The 23,185-nt window shown below is 41.0% G+C and overlaps 1 protein-coding gene across 1 annotated transcript; it reads left to right on the forward strand.

The window, feature by feature from the left end:
• Positions 1–10,188: 10,188 nt before the first annotated feature.
• LOC121395687 (serine/threonine-protein kinase N2-like) lies at positions 10,189–13,831 on the forward strand. Its single transcript, XM_041569875.1, has 5 exons — positions 10,189–10,323; positions 10,914–11,056; positions 11,335–11,442; positions 12,308–12,388; positions 13,026–13,831. Exons 2-5 carry the CDS (start codon positions 10,916–10,918, stop codon positions 13,221–13,223), a joined length of 528 nt encoding a protein of 175 aa, XP_041425809.1. The 5' UTR covers positions 10,189–10,323; positions 10,914–10,915; the 3' UTR covers positions 13,224–13,831.
• The last annotated feature ends 9,354 nt before the right edge of the window (positions 13,832–23,185 follow it).

Raw genomic sequence — 23,185 nt, forward strand, 5'->3', positions numbered from 1 at the left:
TCCTTACAGAGCATTTGGTTTTAGATGGGGTCAGTGACCCCCATTTGAAAGCTGAAAAGAGTCAGAAGAAGAAGGCAAATATTTAAAAAACTATATAAAATAAAAATTGAAGACCGGTTGAAAAGTTGCTTAGAATTGACCATTGATTCTATAACATACTAAAAGTTAAATAAAAGGTGAACCACCCCTTTAAAGGGGAACTATGGCAAAAATGATGAGATTTGATATACGCTTCCTCATACTGAAATAAGAAACTTTCTAAATACAATCCATTAAAAATTCTGTACTGTTTCTGAAATAATCAAGTTTATGTTCACTATTCCTCTCTCAGCATCTGTTTCTCTTCATTCTGTCTTCATGCAGCAGTTGGGTGTCAGATATTCACTGACAGTTACATCCAATATATCTTATAGGGGGGCATTTCCCACAGAGGAGGGCACAAGGGCTTATGATAAGGCTATGGATGTGCAGCAGGAATGAGTGACAGTGGGGCCCCAGCAGGAGGGCATCAGGGTATTTTGCCCATAACACAACAACAGGCAGAGGCAGTGGGAGAGTCAGTCATTCCAACAGGAACATGAGGTGAAACAAAGGGAAATCATGAGAGATCAGTGAAGGTGACGGTGCTGTGTGGGGTTACTAATTCAACTCTCTACCCCCCTGTACCCCCATCTCAGGTGCAATTGCTTCACCCAAATTACTATTGAGGCCAATGAAAGAAAACCCCGGATCCAGCTGAGACTGCTGCAAAACTGCTTTCATCATCACACAATGAGCTCGAATCTAAAGTCTCGTTATCAATTGTAACCCCAGAAATCAGTTCCCAGCATTTTATATACAATACGTTCTATTTATACTGTATAGTGATCCTTTAAAGGGCTCTGCTCACAACACTGAGTCCATTTCACAGTACATTCACACCAATAAAGCTCATTCAATGAAGAACTGAACCTTTTTGTCATTCTCTAAAATAAGTCTAAACAGCCCCAGAACAACTCAATGTAACATGATTTTGAGCTTTTTAGAGCAACGGGGTTGACAAGCAGCTAATATACTAAAGCTTGGGTTACATTTGACTCGAAGGGGCATATTTATCAAGGGTTGAATCTTGAATTGAAAAGTCAAAGTTTTTATTTGGTCAAACAGGTCCATTTTCGATTGAATAGATCCGTATTTGGCCGAATTCAGTAACAGTATTCAGCTCATTCGATCAAATTTGATTCAAAGTTTTTCCCAAAAAAACTTTGATTTTTCAAAGTCCACCAATGGACTCCAAAAAGGTTCTAGGAGGTCCCCCATAGGCTAAAACAGCAATTCGGCAGGTTTTAGACAGTGAATGGTCAAAGTCAAATTTTTGAGACAGTACATGATAAATTTCGATATTCACATTTTTTTCAATTTCAAATCGAATTTGCACTATTCCGTAGTCAAAGTACACAAAAAATATCTTGAATTTTTTTCCATTCGAAAATTCACCTCGACCATTTATAAATCTGCCCCTAAATCTTAAGGCTGGGCCTTCGCAAAGTGGAAGAAAAGGAAACGTGGTGTAGTGAAACTACAACTACCACAGGCTACTGTGTAGAAACTGAATAAGAAGAGGAGGTTGTTGCAAATCAACAGAACAGGCTAGGACAGAACATCAGAGACAACTGTATATGAATTCCCTGAGGATCTAGTCAAGGCAGTACAGCAAATGTTTCAAAAACTTTAACAAAAGAAATAATGAAGGCCAATTGAAAAGTTGCTTAGAATTAGCCATTCTATAACATAATAAAAGTTAAAGTAAAGGTGAACCACCCCTATAAGAAATGTATCTCATCTATAAATTTAGACCCCCCTCAAAGAGCTGCTTTAGAAAGACACAACAAGGTGAAAAGTGACACTTTCAACTTCAATATTAGAAAAACAGTGACAAATAGAAAGTATTAATGTATAGAGCCCAGCGGGAGAGCCTTTTCCATGTATGTATTGTTCTATAAACCAGTGGTCCCCAACCTTTTTTGCCCCAGGGACTGGTGTAAAGCCCTAATTTTTTGGCCGGAGGAGGGGTGCAAACTGCTCAAACCAAGTCAAGTTCGGGTGCACCAGCATCAAGTCTCGTACGTCTGCATCAAATTTGGACTTGGCGGCCCAGTTCAAGTATGTCCGAGGCCCAGCAGTTGGGGACCCCTGCTATAAACAACATAAGAAAAAGTCCTGTACTATTAATGGGGCTTATTTTAACCACTGGGAATTCCTTCTCTTTAAGATAAAGGCTCCCAATTACCAGGGCAGTAAAAGCAATTTCTTGCAAGGTGAGACTTTGATAACACTTGGCAACCAAAACAAGGAGTCACATAGTGATTAGCAGCAGATATGCTCAATACCAGTGGTCCCCAACCAGTGGCTCATGAGTAAAATGTTACTCACCGACCCCTTGGATGTTGCTCTCAGTGGCCTCAAAGCAGGAGCTTATTATTGAATTCCAGGCTTGGAGGCAAGTTTTAGTTGTATAAAAACCAGATGTACTGCCAAACAGACCCTCAATGTAGGTTGACAATCCACATAGGGGCTACTAATAGCCAATCACAGCCCTTATTAGCCACTCCCTATGACTATTTTCATGCTTGTGTTGAGAGAGATGAAAAGACAACAGGTGTATATGTGTATCATATCTTCATCCAAGAATAAAGTGCTGAGATGAATTCATTGGATAAATCCATTGAATGAAAATTCAGGAGCTCAGTCATTTACTGAATTCAGCTGAAATGACAAGTAAAAGTGTCTTGTGCAAGACTTCAATTCATAATCCAAGTGCTGATGAAATCACTTGAAATCACTTGAATTCACTGCAATCCATGAAAAGATCATCAGGTAAACTGAGTGTTCTTATGAGAGTAGAAATTCCAGAGATTCTCTCAGCAGCGCCACCAGTAAAAAGTCCACGTTCAAAAAGTTCTGCATGAAGGAAAGTTAAAAAGATGAAAGTATAAAAAAAGTAGAAGAAGTTGTAAAATAACAAATAGTGGCCTGTGCTCATTTGCAGGGGACTGGGATTTTTGTGGGTAAGTTGTGACAGTTTTGTGGGTGGGCTTTAGCATGCTCAGCACATACACACATACACAGCACACAACTGTAACAATTAAACACACATATATACACATATCCACTTTTGTTTTGTATAAAGTATTAGCCTAATAATAGTCAAAAGCAGTGATGTCATAATGTTCAAAATCAGGAAGTGATGTCACAATGGTCAAAAAGCAGGAAGTGATGTCATAATGGTCAAAAGCAGTGATGTCACAATGGTCAAAAGCAGGAAGTGATGTCATAATGGTCAAAAGCAGTGATGTCACAATAGTCAAAAAGCAGGAAGTGATGTCATAATGGTCAAAAGCAGTGATGTCATAATAGTCAAAAGCAAGCTTAGAGCATTCAGTTCCACTCTTGTATCATTTGCGGTTTAGCTTCTGACCAGACTGGTTGCATCATCTGATCAGTGTTAATCGCATTTACTTTGTTTTACTATATATATATATCTATATATATATATCTATATATACATAAATATATATATATATCTGAACAGAGATTTTCATCTTATTCATCTATTAACAACAATCGGTAAGTATATCGCTTTATGTAGCAAAATTACTTTTTTACCTGAGATATACAATTCTATATTATCCACACCTACTATATTTAATATAAATTTACCAACACCAACATTGATTCAGCAGACAGAAGCATTTCTCTCGGGAGAGATGAAACAGTGTTGGTAAATGCATAATAATCACAGTGTGTTTAGATTTAGGCTTGGGCTCACTTCTGGTTTAGGGGATTAAAATAAGATATGGGAATACATTAGGCAAATTGCATGGCACTGAGGGGTTATTTATCAAAGGTCGAATGTCGAGTTTTTTATACCTCGATTTAACTCGAATGACCTTGAATGACCTTGAATTTAATTAAATGAACTTTAATGAACTCTAATGAACTTGAGTGAACTCTAATGAATTCTAATGAACTAAGAACTTGAATGGTATCTTATTAAAAGGAGCAGTAACATCAAAGTGTTTTGAAGTAATGGAAATATCATGTAGGGGCACATTTATCAAAGGTTGAGGTGAATTTTCAAATTAAAAAAATTTGAATTTCAAGCTTTTTTTTGACTAGGGCATAGTACACATTTGATTTGAATTTTAAATATTTGAAAAATATTAAAACATTCGAATATCGAAATTTATCATGTACTGTTTGTTTAAAAATTAGACTTCGACCATTTGCCATCTAAAACCTGCCGAATTGCTGTTTTAGCCTATGGGGGACCTCCTAGAAACTATTTGGAGTCAAATGGTGGACTTTGAAAGATCAAAATTTTTTTTGGGGAAAAACGTTGATTCAAATTCAAACAAATTACTGCGATTCGTACAATTCAAATTCAGCCAAATACGGACCTATTCGATTGAAAACAGACCTATAAGGCCAAAAAAAACTTTGACTTAATTTCGGTTGGTCTTTTTGAATTTGAATTTCAACATTTTTTAAATTCAACATTTGACCCTTGTTAAATATGCCCTGTAGTGTTGCCCTGCACTGGTAAAACTGATCTGTTTGCTTCAGAAACACTACTATAGTTCATATAAACAAACTGCATTGTTTGATGTTACTCTTCCTAATAAAAAACTCAAATAGCTTGAATTGATCGAGGTTTTAGGCAAAAAACCCTCAGATAAAAACTTGAACATCATGAAGGCTATTAACATTAAATGGTTCAAGGGACCTCCATCATTGACTCATACATGACCTCGACAGGTTTTAGATGGTGTATTTTTGGATTTCAGCTATTTCCATGGTTGGGGTATAATAAATTTCAAAATTCAAGTTTTTATTAAAAAATTTGAGTTTTGACCAAAAAAACTCTAAAACTCAAAATGTTCGTGGAAAACCCAAAACTCAAACCTTAATAAATATGCCCCGTTTCCTGAAATCAACTTGATATAGTGAGATGAGGCTTTATGAAATGCTCACGACTGTGAATAATAGAAATAGAAATAGTATAGTAAATGTTGGTTATAGAACCCTTATCAAACCTTATTTTAGTTTATTGGATTCTGTGGGGTCTATTTGCCAACAATCAAATTACAAGTTTTCCACTAATAATAAAAATTTGTAATTTTCCTACATTTCTAAAAAGGTCTAAATAAGCCTTTAATGCCAAACGTCAGCAAGTACAAGTTGTGGAGGTGCAATAGAAGTCAATGGGAGGTGTGCTGATCCTATTGGACCATTTTAAGCCATTTTTTTAACAGAATTTTATAATTTTATAGGTATTTAGATTTTTTTTGCTTTGATTTGTCTGAAAAAATGCACATTTTTTAGAGCCTTTCAATGCATACGTTTTATGATTGGAATTTTTAATAAATTCAATGACAATCGTGATTTTAAAGTTTAGTGGTGGTTTCAAAAACCTCTAAAACCATTAAATCTGACCTTTAATAAATAAGCCTCCACAACTGGTGCAGCGGAACTTCCATATCAAATGTTCATTATTTCCAAAGAAAAATAAAGGTAAAAGTCTGACATAAACTCACTGCTATATGTTTCTATTCTTTATGTTACAGAAAATGTTTCGAAGACTTAGAAAAGCTTTGAGCAAGTTTTTCAGACCCCGCAGAAGGGTAAGTTTACTAATAGCTTTTTTAGCATAATAACCCAAGAAGAAAATGCACTAGGAACAAATTGTTTGCAACAAATATAAGAATGTTTTACTCTTTCATTGTAATGAGCAGTGATGGGCGAATTTCTCCCATTTCAGAGAAAAATTAGGTGAAAAATTCATGGGAAAATAGTGAAATCAGAAAGCTTCACGATAAATTCGTGAAATTCAGACATTTTCACAAAAAAATTGTGAAATTCTGACATTTTCACGAAAAATAGTGAAAATCGAACATTTTCACGAAAAATCCTGAAAATTGGAAATTAACGCCTGCGTCCAAGCTGACACTGGCGTTAAAGTTAATGGGTATCCGAATAATGTTAACGCGCACAGATTTTGATGCGAGCGACTTTTCGTACTCGTGTCCAAAAAACACTTGACGCGGGAAGTTCGCTGCAAATTCATGCCATTCGAATTTATTTGCCCATCACTAGTGATGAGTGATTGCACTGGGGAAGATTGATACTTATAACTGTATTATTAGTGAATTCTTTAAGAATAATTAATATATTGGGAAAATCTTTTATTCCTAAGATGAATTAAATACATTAATAAAGTGGTAATAAATACTATTTTATATAAACTCATTCATATATACACATCCCATAATTATACTGGAATGCACAGTTATGTGGCCCTCAATAGATAGAAAATGAGTAGCGATGGGCGAATTTATTCGGCAGGTGCAAATTCGCAGTGAATTTCCTCATTTTGCAGCTGGTGAAAGAATTTGTGAAATTGGCGTGAAAGTTCGCCTGCGACAATTCTGATGCTGGCGACAATTAAAGGTGCCCATTGGCTTTAATGCAGGTCAGAATGTTCGGCGGCGGAAATTTTTTTTGCCACTGGCATCAAAATTCACGATTTGCAAACTTTTCCCTTTTTTTTTTCATAAAAGCAAAACCGGAGAACTTTGCCCATCACTATTACTCTGCTGCTTTACGTCTTTCAATAAAATAGTTCCTGAGTTAAAGTGACTCTGACCAATAACAAAGTCAAATTGAAATGATGTCGTTATTAAAAAGTCTCTTTTTTTTATCTTTACAGGAAAATAAAAGCAGGAAGAACGATCCACCTGTTCAACTTCCTGAAATTCCTGAGGTTTTACTGACGGAAGAACCTGTGAAACTTCCAGGTATCAAATTGTTGTCACTGGTTTCCTGTTTGTTATTAGTGTTTGTGAGAATATTATTATGACCAACTTTTCATCACTTCCTAGTGAAAGTAAAAACACCAGAAACACCAGAGAGTGAAGAATTAGTGAATGAAGGAGAAGAGAAAAAAGAACAGCAGGGTGTAGAAAAGGAAACACCAGAGAGTGAGGAATTAGTGAGTGAAGGAGAAGAGGTAAAGGAACAACAGGGTGTAGAAAAGGAAACACCAGAGAGTGAGGAATTAGTTAGTGAAGGTGAAGAGATAAAAGAACAACAGGGTGTAGAAAAGGAAACACCAGAGAGTGAGGAATTAGTGAGTGAAGGAGAAGAGGTAAAGGAACAACAGGGTGTAGAAAAGGAAACACCAGAGAGTGAGGAATTAGTGAGTGAAGGAGAAGTGGTAAAGGTACAACAGGGTGTAGAAAAGGAAACACCAGAGAGTGAGGAATTAGTGAGTGAAGGAGAAGAGGTAAAGGAACAACAGGGTGTAGAAAAGGAAACACCAGAGAGTGAGGAATTAGTTAGTGAAGGTGAAGTGGTAAAGGAACAACAGGGTGTAGAAAAGGAAACACCAGAGAGTGAGGAATTAGTGAGTGAAGGAGAAGTGGTAAAGGAACAACAGGGTGTAGAAAAGGAAACACCAGAGAGTGAGGAATTAGTTAGTGAAGGTGAAGTGGTAAAGGAACAACAGGGTGTAGAAACAGAAACACCAGAGAGTGAGGAATTAGTTAGTGAAGGTGAAGAGATAAAAGAACAACAGGGTGTAGAAAAGGAAACACCAGAGAGTGAGGAATTAGTTAGTGAAGGTGAAGAGATAAAAGAACAACAGGGTGTAGAAAAGGAAACACCAGAGAGTGAGGAATTAGTGAGTGAAGGAGAAGTGGTAAAGGAACAACAGGGTGTAGAAAAGGAAACACCAGAAAGTAAGGAATTATTAAGTGAAGGAGAAGATCGAAATGAAGAAGAGGCAGAAGAAAATAAAACACACAAGTGTGAGGAATTAATCAATGATGAAGGAGGTAGAAAGGAAGACAAGAGCGTTAAAATAGAAATTGAAACACCCAAGAGTGAGAAATTAGTGTTCCAGCAACAGGAGAAGACTAAGTATGTTCTACTAGTGCCTGGATTTTGGTTGCTTTTCAATCCTTTTTGTTACACTAAGACAAACACATAGCAGCTCCTTAAGAGGAATAATCCTTTTGTAGCACTTGAACATTAGTTTGAAGTGTGGCAGTGGCCCATTTATATTTATTGCACCGCAAGCACATTTCAGGTTGGAGCTTCAATTCATCATTTATAGAAGGGAGACACCCCCAAAAATGGTTGTGGTTCTCATCCCTGGCCTCTCTGCACCTTCCCACTATTTGTAACCCAGGAGACTGCTGAGATCAGAGGGGCCAAGTGATAGAACTAAGTTACATAAAGTTTATCACTAGATGATCAGGATGATTTCACATTAAAGACCAGGCAGAGATTTTAGAAGGCATCATGTTTTGGATAAATACACGGGTTGCTTTGCACTGGAACATACAAGTTCCACCAGTAAATACAAATATTCTGTTCATTTAGTGAATAACTTACCCCTATCATAAAATATAAGGATAATTCATCAAACACTTCCATGACCAGGTAAACTGGCCAAGCACTTTTATACAAGTCATTGGACTCCAAGGTGATTTCTAGTTTCCTCATATTTAACAGGGGCTACAGTATTCATTATAAAGTGCCAGTGAGTCATGTGACAGAAATGACATCACTGAGCAGAGATTATAACTGATGACATCACTAAGCACTGTTTAGAAGGATATCATTTACAGGGTTTCTCTGGCTGTTGTGTATTATATATGTATTTAACACTTTTCAATGTGCTTTCAGAGTGTCCAGAACATCCATCGAGGACTATGACCTGCAGAAGTTACTTGGTGAAGGCGGCTTTGGAAAAGTGAGTTGATCTGTCCTTAAATAAGATAAAAAGACAAATGAGCAAATCTCTGGTTACTGAATGCATTTTCTTCACTGTTTCTATCACTCCAGGTATACCTTGCCCAGCACAAATCTTCTAAGGAAAAGGTTGCCATCAAGGCATTAAAGAAGGAAGGCTTACAAACAACTAAGCATGTTATGAGGTGAGTTATAGGGGAATGAATAGGGATATTTTGTATCTGTTGGGGGCCAAGCAGTTGGACATTATGCATTTTAAATGGAGGGCCAATCATTTAGCCAATGAGTGGAAATTTAATGTCATATTCTTGTATTTGTTTAATTTTTAAGGCTAAAACTAGAGAAGACCATCCTTGAAGAGGCTGAAAGAGAGAAGAACCCTTTCCTTGTTGGCCTATATGCCTCATTTCAGACCAAACACCACTATTGCTTGGCAATGGACTACTGTGCCGGTGGTGAATTAACCACCTATATGAAACCCCGAGCCTTTCCAAAGGAGACAGCTGTGTAAGTAACATTCTACTGTTAGGGACCTTCTAAGGGGTAAGATTTGTGCAGCACAATAAGTCCTGTACCCATGCAGTGCCATTGGAACGGGACCTGCTCAACATCTCAGGCTGAGCTGCAGATAGGGGGCTTCTGTTTGCTCCCCCAGAACCATTCACAGACAAGTTTCTGTTTTTTATTGGGAAATCTGCCCTTTATGTTTAATAGGGTGACCCTGTGCCCATTTGAGTGCAGGGAAAGTAATTGGGAGGAAATGGAAGTGGAAATAGAGAGCCTGGCTCAGTGAATAGAGATTCAGCAATAGTCACTCTGCATTTCTACATCAATAATATTATGTTTAGGAAACAACTCACACAAGTCTTTTTTGCTTTTTCTTTGTAGATTTTACGCCGGCTGTGTTGTTTTAGGCCTACAGTTTCTGCACGAAAGACACATTATTCACCGGTAAGTATGAATGAAATTTTACTAGCCACGTGCCCTTAAGGCAAACATGATTTATTCTCACGTTTTGATCAAGTGCTGTGAGTCCCAAAGCTGTTCCTATTGGGAAGGACTCAATCTGCCCTTGTTTCAAATATAATGCCCCCCCTGCTAGTGACTCCCATTTCCATTCCCTTTAAAGACCCCCGTTCCTTTGCCCGGGACAGATGTGATGTCACTGACTTCATAAAAACCAGCCCCTACTCATTTTACAGATGGATATAGAAAACTCCCTCTGTACCTTCAGCTCGAGACTTTGTTACCGTCACATAGTGCAATTATTTATTCCCAATCAATATTTATAGAAAATAATCTAGTGATCAGGAAAAAATGGATTCAGTTCAATCACTGCCTTTTTCATGATCATGTTTTGAGAAAACACATATTGAAAACCCCACAGTGATAATCCTGATTTGATAGTGTCCCTGTACTAAAGTAATAATGTTCTTTTGTATTATTGCAGAGATATAAAGCCAGATAATATCTTGCTGGACCGTGATGGCTACGCCAGGCTCGCTGATTTTGGCATCGCCAAGAAAAGTAAGATTTGGATCTTTCTGGGTGGAGGGTCAAGCAAATACATCTGTCCAGGACCTATTATATTTGAGACCCACACACCACATTTAAGTCTATCAGTCTTGGTACAGCTCATTGTTTTATATGTAGCAATTTATCTTACCATGCGCCTGCCACCATAACTAGTAACAAGCCTAAATAAGAAGAAAATACATATTCATTTATATTACACAAAAGCCATGAATATCTTGTAAATTATATCCTTATAAACGGTGACTAGTGATGTCATCAGTTATAAACGGTGAGTAGTGATGTCATTTTTGCCACATGACTCACTTAAACTTGTGTCTTATAATAAATAAAGTTCCCGTTGTTGGGTAATATAAGGATATTAGAAGTCACGTTGGAATTCCATGACCTGTATTATATGATCATGGAACATGACTTATAATATCCTTATATTTTACAATAGGAGGGACCTTATTCACTATATATTCATCTATTTAGATTTTGAGTAGACAAGAACATTGGGAACATGAATTACACAACAGTAAAAATGTAATGTATAAGGGGAAGCTGATTTCCAGCTACATTATGTGTTGTCTCTGTTTCAGCTATGGGATTTGACGGCAGAACCCGCAGTAATATAGGAACCTGTTACTACATGGCCCCTGAAATCCTCCGTTACCATGGCTACCGGAAATCCGTGGACTGGTGGGCACTAGGGGTGGTGATTTATCAAATGCTTCTCCACAAGGTAAGTGTCTGTTTCCAGTAGAATTGTTATTAGTTGTACATGGAAAGTAGCGCTGCTCATGTGCATCTTGTGCATCTCAAGTGGGATTAGTACATATTTATTGTGTCCGTGTTGTCGGCACATTTTCTTTGGCCTGTCTATACATATATATGAGCCAATAGTGCAGCATCATTGGAACTGAATGATCAGCTTCATGTAGTATTAAACTGTAGAACACTAAAACTTATCCTCTTAATGCATTGTTTCCTTTGTAACCAAATACCATTGTTCTTCTGTAGAAGCCATTTGATGGACGTAACATAGATCAGATTTTTATGAGCATCAAAAACAAGGAGCCAAAATTCCCAAAAAAACTGGATGAAGACGCCACTAGTCTTATAGAAAAAGTAAGTGTCAGCAATTTGTATACTGGGCTGTTAGTCTTTGTGTTAAGAGATATTGACACAGTCAGCGAGCGAGCCCACAAAGGGTCTCAATACATTTTGGAATGTTGGAGCCAAACATTAGAAATTCTACAATAGTACAACTATGGGATCCTATATCCAGAAATATATAAATTACTGGAAGTCCATTTCCATAGACTCAATGTTATGCAAATAATTCTAATTTATCTGTCATAACAAAACAGAACCTTATCCTAGATGATAACTAAGCAGCACAAAGCCATATTGGTGGCAAAACAATCCCAGTGGGTTTTAAAAGTTGATGTAAATGTCATTGGTATATAAAGTCAGTGTTTTCTGACCAATGAAACCATGTAGCAGGTTGGCTTGTGAATTCAATGCAAACAGATGGGCAGATCCTGCTTTTGATCACAATGACATTTACAGTTTAACTGAAAAGCATTGAATAAGTGTAAATGATATATACTGTATATTAGAAAGCTGCTTAGAAACAGACGGATACATTTGCTCAGTGTGGGACTGGCCCACCGGGATACCAGGAAAAATCACGGTGGGCCCAGGGGTCAGTTGGCCCTTGTGCTGCTAAATAAGCCTATTTCATGGCCTTTTCCTATTTCTTTGAGAACAAAGAGGCTAAATAGATGGAATAATAGATGATAAAATGTAAAGAATAGAGATTAGGAGAATAGAGGTTGAGTGAGGAGAGGAAGAATAATAATACTGAGAGTGGTCTATGGTTCTTTAGTGGGCTCCTGGTATAAGGATTTTGGGTGGGCCCCTGGTGTCTCAGTCCAACACTGCATTTACTTCTGGGTGTATAACGATATATACTTATATATATTTATAGCTCTTGAGGAAAGACCCAGACATACGGCTTGGAGCAAGCGAACGTGATGCAGAAGAACTAAAGGAATGTTCCTTCTTTAAGGTAAGTTTATATTTAACACATTTAACAGTCAGTATAAGAGAAATCAGTATATAGATTGTGACTGTTTGTTATTTTATTGAGGGAGGGGTAGAAATCATTACAGATCAGCCCCCATATTTATAGCAAATGAGAATTGTAATGATCAAGCAGGGCAGGTGCAATAGGGGTGATTCACATTTGTAGTGCTTTGTCCCCCTAAACCCCTACTGTAAATATTGTCAGATGATTCTTGATTCTGGAATCAGTTGTAGAATAGGACATAATTAGAGACTTTTATCTGTAGACATTTGTCTCAGTTATCAGCAGTTTTTAGATTTTAAGTCCATCTGAGCCAGAGACGCACACAGCTTAATATCTATGGGTGATGTTAATATATATATATATAAATAGATTGCCAAGGCTAAACCCACTTAAACTGTACAACATGTGCTCCAACTTGACTACATTATTAAAGTTATTGTGTCCCAGCAGCCATAATATTATATTTATTGCCATTGATGAGAACTCTAAATCCCATCATGGAACATATGGATCATTTGGCTAATGCCATGTCTGCTTGCTATTGACTTATAGCTGTGAATTATCATTTAACATGCACAGGATAGTAATCTTGTTACATTTATAATCTATTTTGAAGGAACTGGACTTTGATGCCCTTTCGAAAAAACTCATCAAGGCCCCGATCATTCCCAAACAGAAAACACCTGGATGTTTCCATAGAGTATTTCCTAGAGGTCCAAGGCAGGTTGTATTATCAGGAGAACGATATAAACCAGCACTTAAATTTGTAGAGAAGGAATTTGGAAACTTTGCTTGTTCTCCACTTTCACAATGACGGAATGCCGACCATCTTCACCAGGGTTGGACTGGGGGAACCCCCTCTGTCCTCCCTTTCTGAGCCGGCGTGCTGTGCTGCGTGTGCATGAGCGCCGCGTGTATTGTCCTTTGTCAGGCATTAGCAGCAGGAAGAAGGTGCGGATCTGACCCACAAGAGCCAGGGGCCCACCGGGTTTTTTCCTGGAGTCCCACCGGCCCAGTCCGACACTGAAATCCTGGGAAAAGAAAAGGTACAGTATATCATTGAGGTAAAGAACGGGACATCGATGTGGTCATGATCGGACTAGAAGAAGAGATTACAAGGTGACCAGGTGTAGAAGACAGGCCTAGGAAGAGGAACATCAAGCTTCTATGACTTACAATAATCCCCTTTTTTGTTTAAAAAAACCCTCCCTAACACCCCCTGAGCCTACTGTTCCCTCTTATGATTGGCACCATTACTGCCCAGTGGCCTCTCAAACAGTCGGCTGAGGGGGTGTTGGTGCAATAAATCAATAGGTTCTCCGACCTGTTGATTCATTGTAACGACCCCCAAACCCAGTTTAATGGCAGGCCATAGAGCCAAAGCAACTGGGCAACATTCAAACTCATGCTGGTGAGGGGGTGGGTGTGTGGGTGGGGGGAGGGTAAAAGCTTTTGCTTTGCAGCAAGGGTTAAACAAAGAATGTACTTTTGGGGATTATTGTAAGTTCTATTAAAAATTCTTATTATACTTCTTAAATTACTCAACATTCAATAAAAATCATTTTCTTTACAATAACCATGTGACGTTTATTTTGAGGATTCATCATTTTAGAAGCATTTTAGTTGGGGGGAACTTTGCCAATAATATATAGTTCTGTGTATTTGCTACAGATACAGTTCTAATAACCTTCTTTCAGTAGCACATGGGGAATCCAACAGTATCTCACACTTGATTTGTACTTAAAATGTTGTGCTCTCTTTATAGGAAATATTTCCAATGGGGAGGGTTTTTTTGTTTGTATAATTCAGTTTCTGTAACAAAACGTAGCCTTTTATTTTATGTGCAAAAAGGCGACTGATTTGGAAAGTCACAAATCTCCCAAATATGCCAATTAGAACTTTGCACCTCCCTGTGCAGGCAATTTGCAACATTTATTGTTCCCACACTTCTACCCCTGCTCTTTGTAAATGATAAAGGAATCCCATATTTAATAATTGATGTGGATTAAGCTCTGCTATAGTTCAGCACTACCATCAGGTCCGGACTGAGAATTAAAATAGGCCCTGGTATTTCAGGTACACAGAGGCCCAATCAGCCCACATAGAGGCCCAAACAGCCCCCACCAGCCCACTACATACTGACTTTCTATGGGACCTTATAGCAGCCCCTCTGGCATTTGCCAGAACCCACAGATTGCCAAGAGAACAATACTTCTCTTATCTAATATCTACTATGTCCTCCAAACCACAGCAGCTGTTTGCCACATTTAACTCACTCCTATGCCCCCCTCCACCCCCTCCACCTATTAATGTTACTGCCCAAGACCTTGCTCATTTCTTTAATGAAAAAATCGATCTTATTAGGCTGAGCATACCGTCCGACAACAATCTCAGACCAACGTGCAGTCCACTCACATCTACTTTGCACTCCTTCACCCCTGCAACTCTAGATGAAGTTAGCAAACTTCTAGCCAACTCAAAACCCACCACTAGAGATGTCGCGAACTGTTCGCCGGCGAACTTGTTCGCGCGAACATCGGGTGTTCGCGCTCGCCGGAAGTTCGCGAACGTCGCGCGACGTTCGCCATTTTGGGTTCGCCATTGTTGGCGCTTTTTTTTGCCCTCTCACCCCAGACCAGCAGGTACATGGCAGCCAATCAGGAAGCTCTCCCCTGGACCACTCCCCTTCCCTATAAAAACCGAAGCCCTGCAGCGTTTTTTCACTCTGCCTGTGTGTGCTGAAGAGATAGTGTAGGGAGAGAGCTGCTGCCTGTTAGTGATTTCAGGGACAGTTGAAAGTTTGCTGGCTAGTAATCGTTTTGATACTGCTCTGTTATTGGAGGGACAGAAGTCTGCAGGGGTTTGAGGGACATTTTAGCTTAGGTAGCTTTGCTGGCTAGTAATCTACCTTCTACTGCAGTGCTCTGTATGTAGCTGCAGTGGGCAGCTGTCCTGCTTCTGATCTCATCTGCTGACTGCTGCAATAACAGTAGTCCTTGTAAGGACTGCTTTTATTTATTTTTTTGTTGTTTTACTACTACTACTACTACTACTACTATAAGAGCCCAGTGCTATTAGTCTAGCAGTGTTGGGGAGTGGGACTGGTGTGCTAATCTGCTGCTCCTAGTAGTTCAGCAGCACCAACTTTAATTTTTTTTTTTTAATATTCATTTTTTTTTTATTTTACTTTTTTTTATTTTACTACCGCTGTAGTAGTGTATAAGTTGACCTTTTAGGCATTATTTGCCCTGTAGGCATTATTTGCACACTGTTTTCTTCAACCCGCCATCGAGCTGTGTGACCTTGTTCCCATTCTGTCTAAATATCCATAATATTACCGTCTCCAGAAAAAACACCGGAGTCACTTTTTTCAAGCAGCATTCATATATTTTACGTAATCCGTATCCACCGCTGTAGTAGTGTATACGTTGGCCTTGTAGGCATTATTTGCACACTGTTTTCTTCAACCCGCCATCGAGCTGTGTGACCTTGTTCCCATTTTGTCTAAATATTGATAATATTATCGTCTCTAGAAAAACCACTTGAGTTACTTTTTTTCAAGCAGCATTCATATATTTTACGTAATCCGTATCCACCGCTGTAGTAGTGTATACGTTGACCTTGTAGGCATTATTTGCACACTGTTTTCTTCAACCCGCCATCGAGCTGTGTGACCTTGTTCCCATTCTGTCTAAATATCCATAATATTACCGTCTCCAGAAAAAACACCGGAGTCACTTTTTTCAAGCAGCATTCATATATTTTACGTAATCCGTATCCACCGCTGTAGTAGTGTATACGTTGGCCTTGTAGGCATTATTTGCACACTGTTTTCTTCAACCCGCCATCGAGCTGTGTGAGCTTGTTCACATTTTGTCTAAATATTGATAATATTATCGTCTCTAGAAAAACCACTTGAGTTACTTTTTTTCAAGCAGCATTCATATATTTTACGTAATCCGTATCCACCGCTGTAGTAGTGTATACGTTGACCTTGTAGGCATTATTTGCACACTGTTTTCTTCAACCCGCCATCGAGCTGTGTGACCTTGTTCCCATTCTGTCTAAATATCCATAATATTACCGTCTCCAGAAAAAACACCGGAGTCACTTTTTTCAAGCAGCATTCATATATTTTACGTAATCCGTATCCACCGCTGTAGTAGTGTATACGTTGGCCTTGTAGGCATTATTTGCACACTGTTTTCTTCAACCCGCCATCGAGCTGTGTGACCTTGTTCCCATTCTGTCTAAATATCCATAATATTACCGTCTCCAGAAAAAACACCGGAGTCACTTTTTTCAAGCAGCATTCATATATTTTACGTAATCCGTATCCACCGCTGTAGTAGTGTATACGTTGGCCTTGTAGGCATTATTTGCACACTGTTTTCTTCAACCCGCCATCGAGCTGTGTGACCTTGTTCCCATTCTGTCTAAATATCCATAATATTACCGTCTCCAGAAAAAACACCGGAGTCACTTTTTTCAAGCAGCATTCATATATTTTACGTAATCCGTATCCACCGCTGTAGTAGTGTATACGTTGACCTTGTAGGCATTATTTGCACACTGTTTTCTTCAACCCGCCATCGAGCTGTGTGAGCTTGTTCACATTTTGTCTAAATATTGATAATATTATCGTCTCTAGAAAAACCACTTGAGTTACTTTTTTTCAAGCAGCATTCAGATATTTTACGTAATCCGTATCCACCGCTGTAGTAGTGTATACGTTGACCTTGTAGGCATTATTTGCACACTGTTTTCTTCAACCCGCCATCGAGCTGTGTGACCTTGTTCACATTTTGTCTAAATATTGATAATATTATCGTCTCTAGAAAAACCACTTGAGTTACTTTTTTTCAAGCAGCATTCATATATTTTACGTAATCCGTATCCACCGCTGTAGTAGTGTATACGTTGACTTTGTAGGCATTATTTGCACAGTGTTTTCTTCAACCCGCCATCTAGCTGTGTGTATTATCGTTTCCAGAAAAACCAACTGAGTTTTTGTTGTTGTTGTTGTTTTTTTAAAAATAATGCCAGGCAAAGGCAGGCCGCCACGCAGAGGCCGTGCTAGGGGCCGTGCTGCTATGCAATCCTGTGGCCCTAGCAAATTGCCCAGTTTTAAAAAGCCAATGACCCTGAACTCCCAAAATGCTGAAGAGGTAGTTGACTGGCTTACACAGCACACCCCATCCTCTACCGTTTCTAACTTTACCACAACATCCTCCTCATCCTCCACTGCTATGGCCACCCCACGTAACACTTCCTCCACCACCGGTGCCCCTTCTTCACTGGGGTCAGAGGAGTTATTTTCCAATGAGTTTCTTGAACTGAGTAATGCGCAACCATTATTGCCAGAAGAAGATGAAGGAGATGAGGACCTTACACCAGATTTAATTCTGGCAGAGAACACGATAGAGATGGACATAATGAGTGATGAGGAGGAGGTCCCCGCTGCTGCTTCCTTCTGTGATGTGTCAGAAGAAATTGATGCATCTGAGGAGAATGATGATGAGGAGATTGATGTTTTGTGGGTGCCTAGTAGAAGAGAGCAAGAGGAGGGTAGTTCAGATGGAGAGACGGAGAGTCAGAGAGGCAGTAGGAGAATAAGACTTAGAAGAAGCAGGGAGGACAGCCCGCAGGGATCAGTAGGGCAACAACATGTATCGGCACCTGTGTTCAGCCGGCCAACGCACCCGCCATTGCCGCCAATACCGCCAACTCCGCCAACTTCTACTGTTACCGCCAGATCGCACACTTCCAAAAAGTCAGCAGTGTGGGATTTTTTTAATGTGTGTGCCTCTGACAAAAGCATTGTAATTTGCAATGAGTGCAGTCAGAAACTGAGCCTTGGTAAGCCCAACAGCCACATAGGCACAACTTCTATGCGAAGGCACATGAGCGGCAAGCACAAAGCACTTTGGGAGCAACACCTCAAAGGCAACAGGCAAACTAAAAGCCACACTCCTTCTGGTCCAGCATCTTACTGCTCTACCTCTGCTCTCCTTGACCCGTCTGAACCACCCTCCACTCCGCCTTCCACCTTGACCACCTGTTCCCATTCCCAGTCATCTGCCACCAGCCAAGTTTCTGTGAAGGCCATGTTTGAGCGTAAGAAGCCAATGTCTGACTGTCACCCCCTTGCCCGGCGTCTGACAGCTGGCTTGTCTGCACTCTTAGCCCGCCAGCTTTTACCATACCAGCTGGTGGACTCTGAGGCCTTCCGCAAATTTGTAGCAATTGGGACACCGCAGTGGAAGGTACCCAGCCGCAATTTTTTTTCTAAAAAGGGAATACCACACCTGTACCAACATGTGCAGAGCCAAGTTACCGCATCTCTGTCACTTAGTGTTGGGCCAAAGGTCCATATGACTACTGACGCATGGTCCTCCAAGCATGGTCAGGGCAGGTATGTCACCTACACTGCCCACTGGGTGAACTTGGTAATGGCTGGGAAGCAGGGAATGGGTAGCTCAACAACAACAGTGGAGTTGGTGTCACCGCCACGGATTGCACGCGGTTCTGCCACCACCTCTACTCCTCCATCGCTCTCTACCTCGTCTTCTTCTTCTTCTTACTCTGCTGCTGGGTCCTCCTTCTCCTCCTCCACACCTGTGCACCCCCAGCTCCCCCTAGGCTATTCGACGTGCCAGGTACGCCGTTGTCACGCTGTCTTGGGGATGACGTGCCTGGAAAGCAAAAACCATACCGGATCTGTACTCCTGTCATCTCTGCAGTCACAGGCCGATCGGTGGCTGACCCCACACCAACTGCAGATCGGAAAAGTGGTGTGTGACAATGGAAGCAATCTGTTGGCAGCGTTGAGACTAGGCAATTTAACACATGTGCCCTGCATGGCACATGTGTTAAATTTAATAGTCCAACGTTTTGTCTCCAAGTACCCAGGATTCCAGGACGTTCTCACCCAGTCCAGAAAGGTGTCGGCCCATTTCAGACGTTCCTACACAGCCATGGCACGCCTTGCTGACATTCAGCAGCGCTACAACATGCCAGTCAGGCGTTTGATTTCTGACAGCCAGACTCGCTGGAATTCAACGCTCCTTATGTTGGAACGTCTGCTGCAACAACAAAGGGCCGTCAACGAGTACCTTTTTGAACTGGGTGGTAGGACTGGATCTGCACAGCTGGGGATTTTTTTCCCCCGTTACTGGGTGCTTATGCGCGATGCCTGCAGGCTCATGCGCCTTTTGAAGAGGTGACAAATATGGTCAGTCGCACCGAAGGCACCATCAGCGACCTAATACCCTTCGCTTTCTTCCTGGAGCGTGCCGTGCGACGAGTGACAGATGAGGCTGTAGACCAGCGTGACGAGGAGCTGGAAGCGCACGATTTCTGGTCGGAATCACCAGAACGAACCCAGGCACCTGCTGCAACGCAGGGAGAGGTGCCAGAAGTGGAGTCAGAGGAGGAAGGTGGCTTTGTGGAGGAGGAGGAGGAGGACCAACAGGAGCAGGCTTCCCAGGGGGCTAGTGGTGACCTTTTGGGGACCCCTGGTCTTGTACGTGGCTGGGGGGAGGAGACCGTGGATGATGCAGTCCTTGATAATGAGGAAGCGGAGATGGATAGCTCTGCATCCAACCTTGTGAGAATGGGGTCTTTCATGCTGTCATGCCTGTTGAAGGACCCCCGTATCAAGAGGCTTAAGGAGAAGGACCTGTACTGGGTCGCAACGCTACTAGACCCTCGGTACAAGCATAAAGTGTCAGAAATGTTACCAACATACCACAAGTCCGAAAAGATGCGGCATTTACAAACCAGCCTGCAAAACATGTTGTACAATGCTTTTAAGGGTGATGTCACTTCAGGAACTCATCAACATTCCAGGGGCAGAGGTGCCAGTAATCCTGCCACGAGCACACCTGCAAGGACAAAGCCCTTTGGCCAGTCTGTAACGTCAGACATGCAAATGTTTTTCTGTCCAAGGCAGCGCCACAACCCTTCTGGATCCACCCTCAAAGAACGCCTCGACCGGCAGGTAGCGGACTACCTGGCATTAACTGCAGATATCGACACTCTGAGGAGCGATGAACCCCTGGACTACTGGGTGCGCAGGCTTGATCTGTGGCCAGAGCTGTCACAATTTGCCATGAACCTCTTGTCTTGCCCAGCCTCAAGTGTGCTCTCAGAAAGGACCTTCAGTGCAGCAGGAGGGATTGTAACTGAGAAGAGAACTCGCCTAGGTCACAAAAGTGTCGATTACCTGACCTTTATTAAAATGAATGAGGGGTGGATCTCGGAGGGTTACTGCACGCCGGAAGACTTGTTCTGACTTCTATGCAGCTGTCCTTCTCTTCAAGCCTCATGACTCCACACACAGCTGTCCTTTAGCGTCCTCCTCCTCCCTCCGCCACCGTTACAAACTAGGGTGCAAACCCTACTGGTTTAATTTTTTCTGGCCTCTGTGCTTCAGTGGCTGCAACCAAAAAAACTGGGCAAACAATGTCTACAAGGTCAACGTATGGCAAAAAATGACTATTTTCAGCATTTATATGGCATATTTTTTCTGGCAACTGTGCTTCAGTGGCTGCATCCAAAAAAATGCATATTTTCTGCATTTATATGGCATAATTTTTCTGGCCTCTGTGCTTCAGTGGCTGCAACCAAAAAATGCATATTTTCTGCATTTATATGGCATAATTTTTCTGGCCTCTGTGCTTCAGTGGCTGCAACCAAAAAAATTTATGTTTTCAGCATTTATATGGCATAATTTTTCTGGCAACTGTGCTTCAGTGGCTGCGACCAAAAAAATTACTATTTTCAGCATTTATATGGCATATTTTTTCTGGCAACTGTGCTTCAGTGGCTGCGTCCAAAAAAACTGGGCAAACAATGTCTACAAGGTCAACGTATGGCGAAAAATGACTATTTTCAGCATTTATATGGCATATTTTTTCTGGCAACTGTGCTTCAGTGGCTGCGTCCAAAAAAACTGGGCAAACAATGCCTACAAGGTCAACGTATGGCAGTTGTTTAAAGAGAACAGTAGATTACTAGCCAGCAAAGCTACCTAAGCTAAAATGTCCCTCAAATCCCTGCAGACTTCTGTCCCTCCAATACAGAGCAGTATCAAGCAGATTACTAGCCAGCAAACTTACTATCATCTGTCCCTGAAATCACTAACAGCTCTCCCCCTACACTATCTCTTCCAAGCACACACAGGCAGATTTTTCAGATACATTTTTGCCCTTGATCCCCCTCTGGCATGCCACTGTCCAGGTCGTTGCACCCTTTAAACAACTTTAAAATCATTTTTCTGGCCAGAAATGTCTTTTCTAGATGTTAAAGTTCGCCTTCCCATTGAAGTCTATGGGGTTCGCGAACCGTTCGCGAACCGCTCGCATTTTTGCGCAAGTTCGCGAATATGTTCGCGAACTTTTTTTCCGACGTTCGCTACATCCCTACCCACCACCTGTTCCCTCGACCCCATACCCTCTCGCCTTCTCCACCCAATCTCTGATACACTCTCTCCTGCACTTACCCACCTATTTAATCTTTCACTCTCTACTGGTACCTTTCCATCATTATACAAACAAGCACTAATCACTCCTATCCTCTAAAAACCTTCCCTTGATCCCAGCTCTCCCACTAACTATCGACCGGTCTCCCTTCTTCCATTCGCATCCAAATTACTAGAAAGTCTTGTTTACAAACGCCTGATCCAGCATCTCACTCACAACTCCCTCCTCGACCCCTTGCAATCTGGCTTCCGCCCATCACACGCGACTGAAACTGCACTCACCAAAGTAACCAATGATCTTCTATTGGCAAAGTCTAAAGGTCATTATTCCATTCTAATCCTTCTAGATCTCTCTGCAGCCTTTGACACAGTTGACCACACACTCCTCCTTGACATTCTACACTCATCTGGCATTCAGGACACTGCTCTTTCATGGTTTACATCTTATCTGTCTGACCGTTCCTTTAAAGTTTCCTTCTCTAACTCTACTTCTACTACTTTCCCACTCTCTGTTGGAGTTCCTCAAGGCTCTGTTCTTGGCCCCCTGCTGTTCTCGCTCTATACAACTTCACTAGGGAAACTCATTCAGTCATTTGGACTTCAGTATCACCTTTATGCTGATGACACCCAACTCTACTTGTCTACTCCTGATCTTTCTAATTCTGTCCTTTCCCAAGTCACAGACTGTCTCTCTGCTGTCTCCTCCTGGATGTCACAGCACCACCTGAAACTGAACCTTTCTAAAACAGAACTCATTATATTTCCTCCAAGATCTTCCCCTGTCCCTCAGATATCACTCACCGTACACAACACCACCTTTCATTCCACCACACAGGCTGCCTAGGAGTCATCTTAGACTCTCATCTGTCTTATTCACCACACATTCAAACACTTGCAAAATCTTGCCGTATTCAACTGTGCAACATTGCTCGAATATGATTAAAACACTGATTCAGTCTCTCATCATCTCCCGCCTTGATTACTGCAACTTACTCCTCACAGGTATTCCAACAAGTCACCTTTCACAATTCCAGTCTGATCTAAACGCGGCCGCTAGACTCATTCATCTATCTCACCGCTCAACATCAGCTGCTCCCATATGTATGTCCCTTCACTGGCTCCCAATCTCCTCTAGAATCAGATTCAAATTACTTACACTCACATTCAAGGCCCTTAATAATGAAACCCCTCCCTATATTTCATCTCTAATCTCCAAATACTCTCCTTCACGAAACCTTCGCTCTGCTTCTGATCTTCCCTCACTTCTCCTCTGATCACTTCTGCCCATTCTC

This window comes from Xenopus laevis, chromosome 7L (genome assembly GCF_017654675.1).
Source record: "Xenopus laevis strain J_2021 chromosome 7L, Xenopus_laevis_v10.1, whole genome shotgun sequence".
NCBI lineage: Eukaryota > Metazoa > Chordata > Amphibia > Anura > Pipidae > Xenopus > Xenopus laevis.

What these genes read in the sequence shown, in the direction of transcription:
- LOC121395687 (XM_041569875.1), top strand. Translation starts at nt 10,916, where the DNA reads ATGGGATTTGACGGCAGAACCCGCAGTAATATAGGAACCTGTTACTAC. An exon ending in ATCAAATGCTTCTCCACAAG is followed by an intron (nt 11,057 to 11,334) that starts GTAAGTGTCTGT and finishes GTTCTTCTGTAG; the next exon opens with AAGCCATTTGATGGACGTAA. An exon ending in CCACTAGTCTTATAGAAAAA is followed by an intron (nt 11,443 to 12,307) that starts GTAAGTGTCAGC and finishes ATATATTTATAG; the next exon opens with CTCTTGAGGAAAGACCCAGA.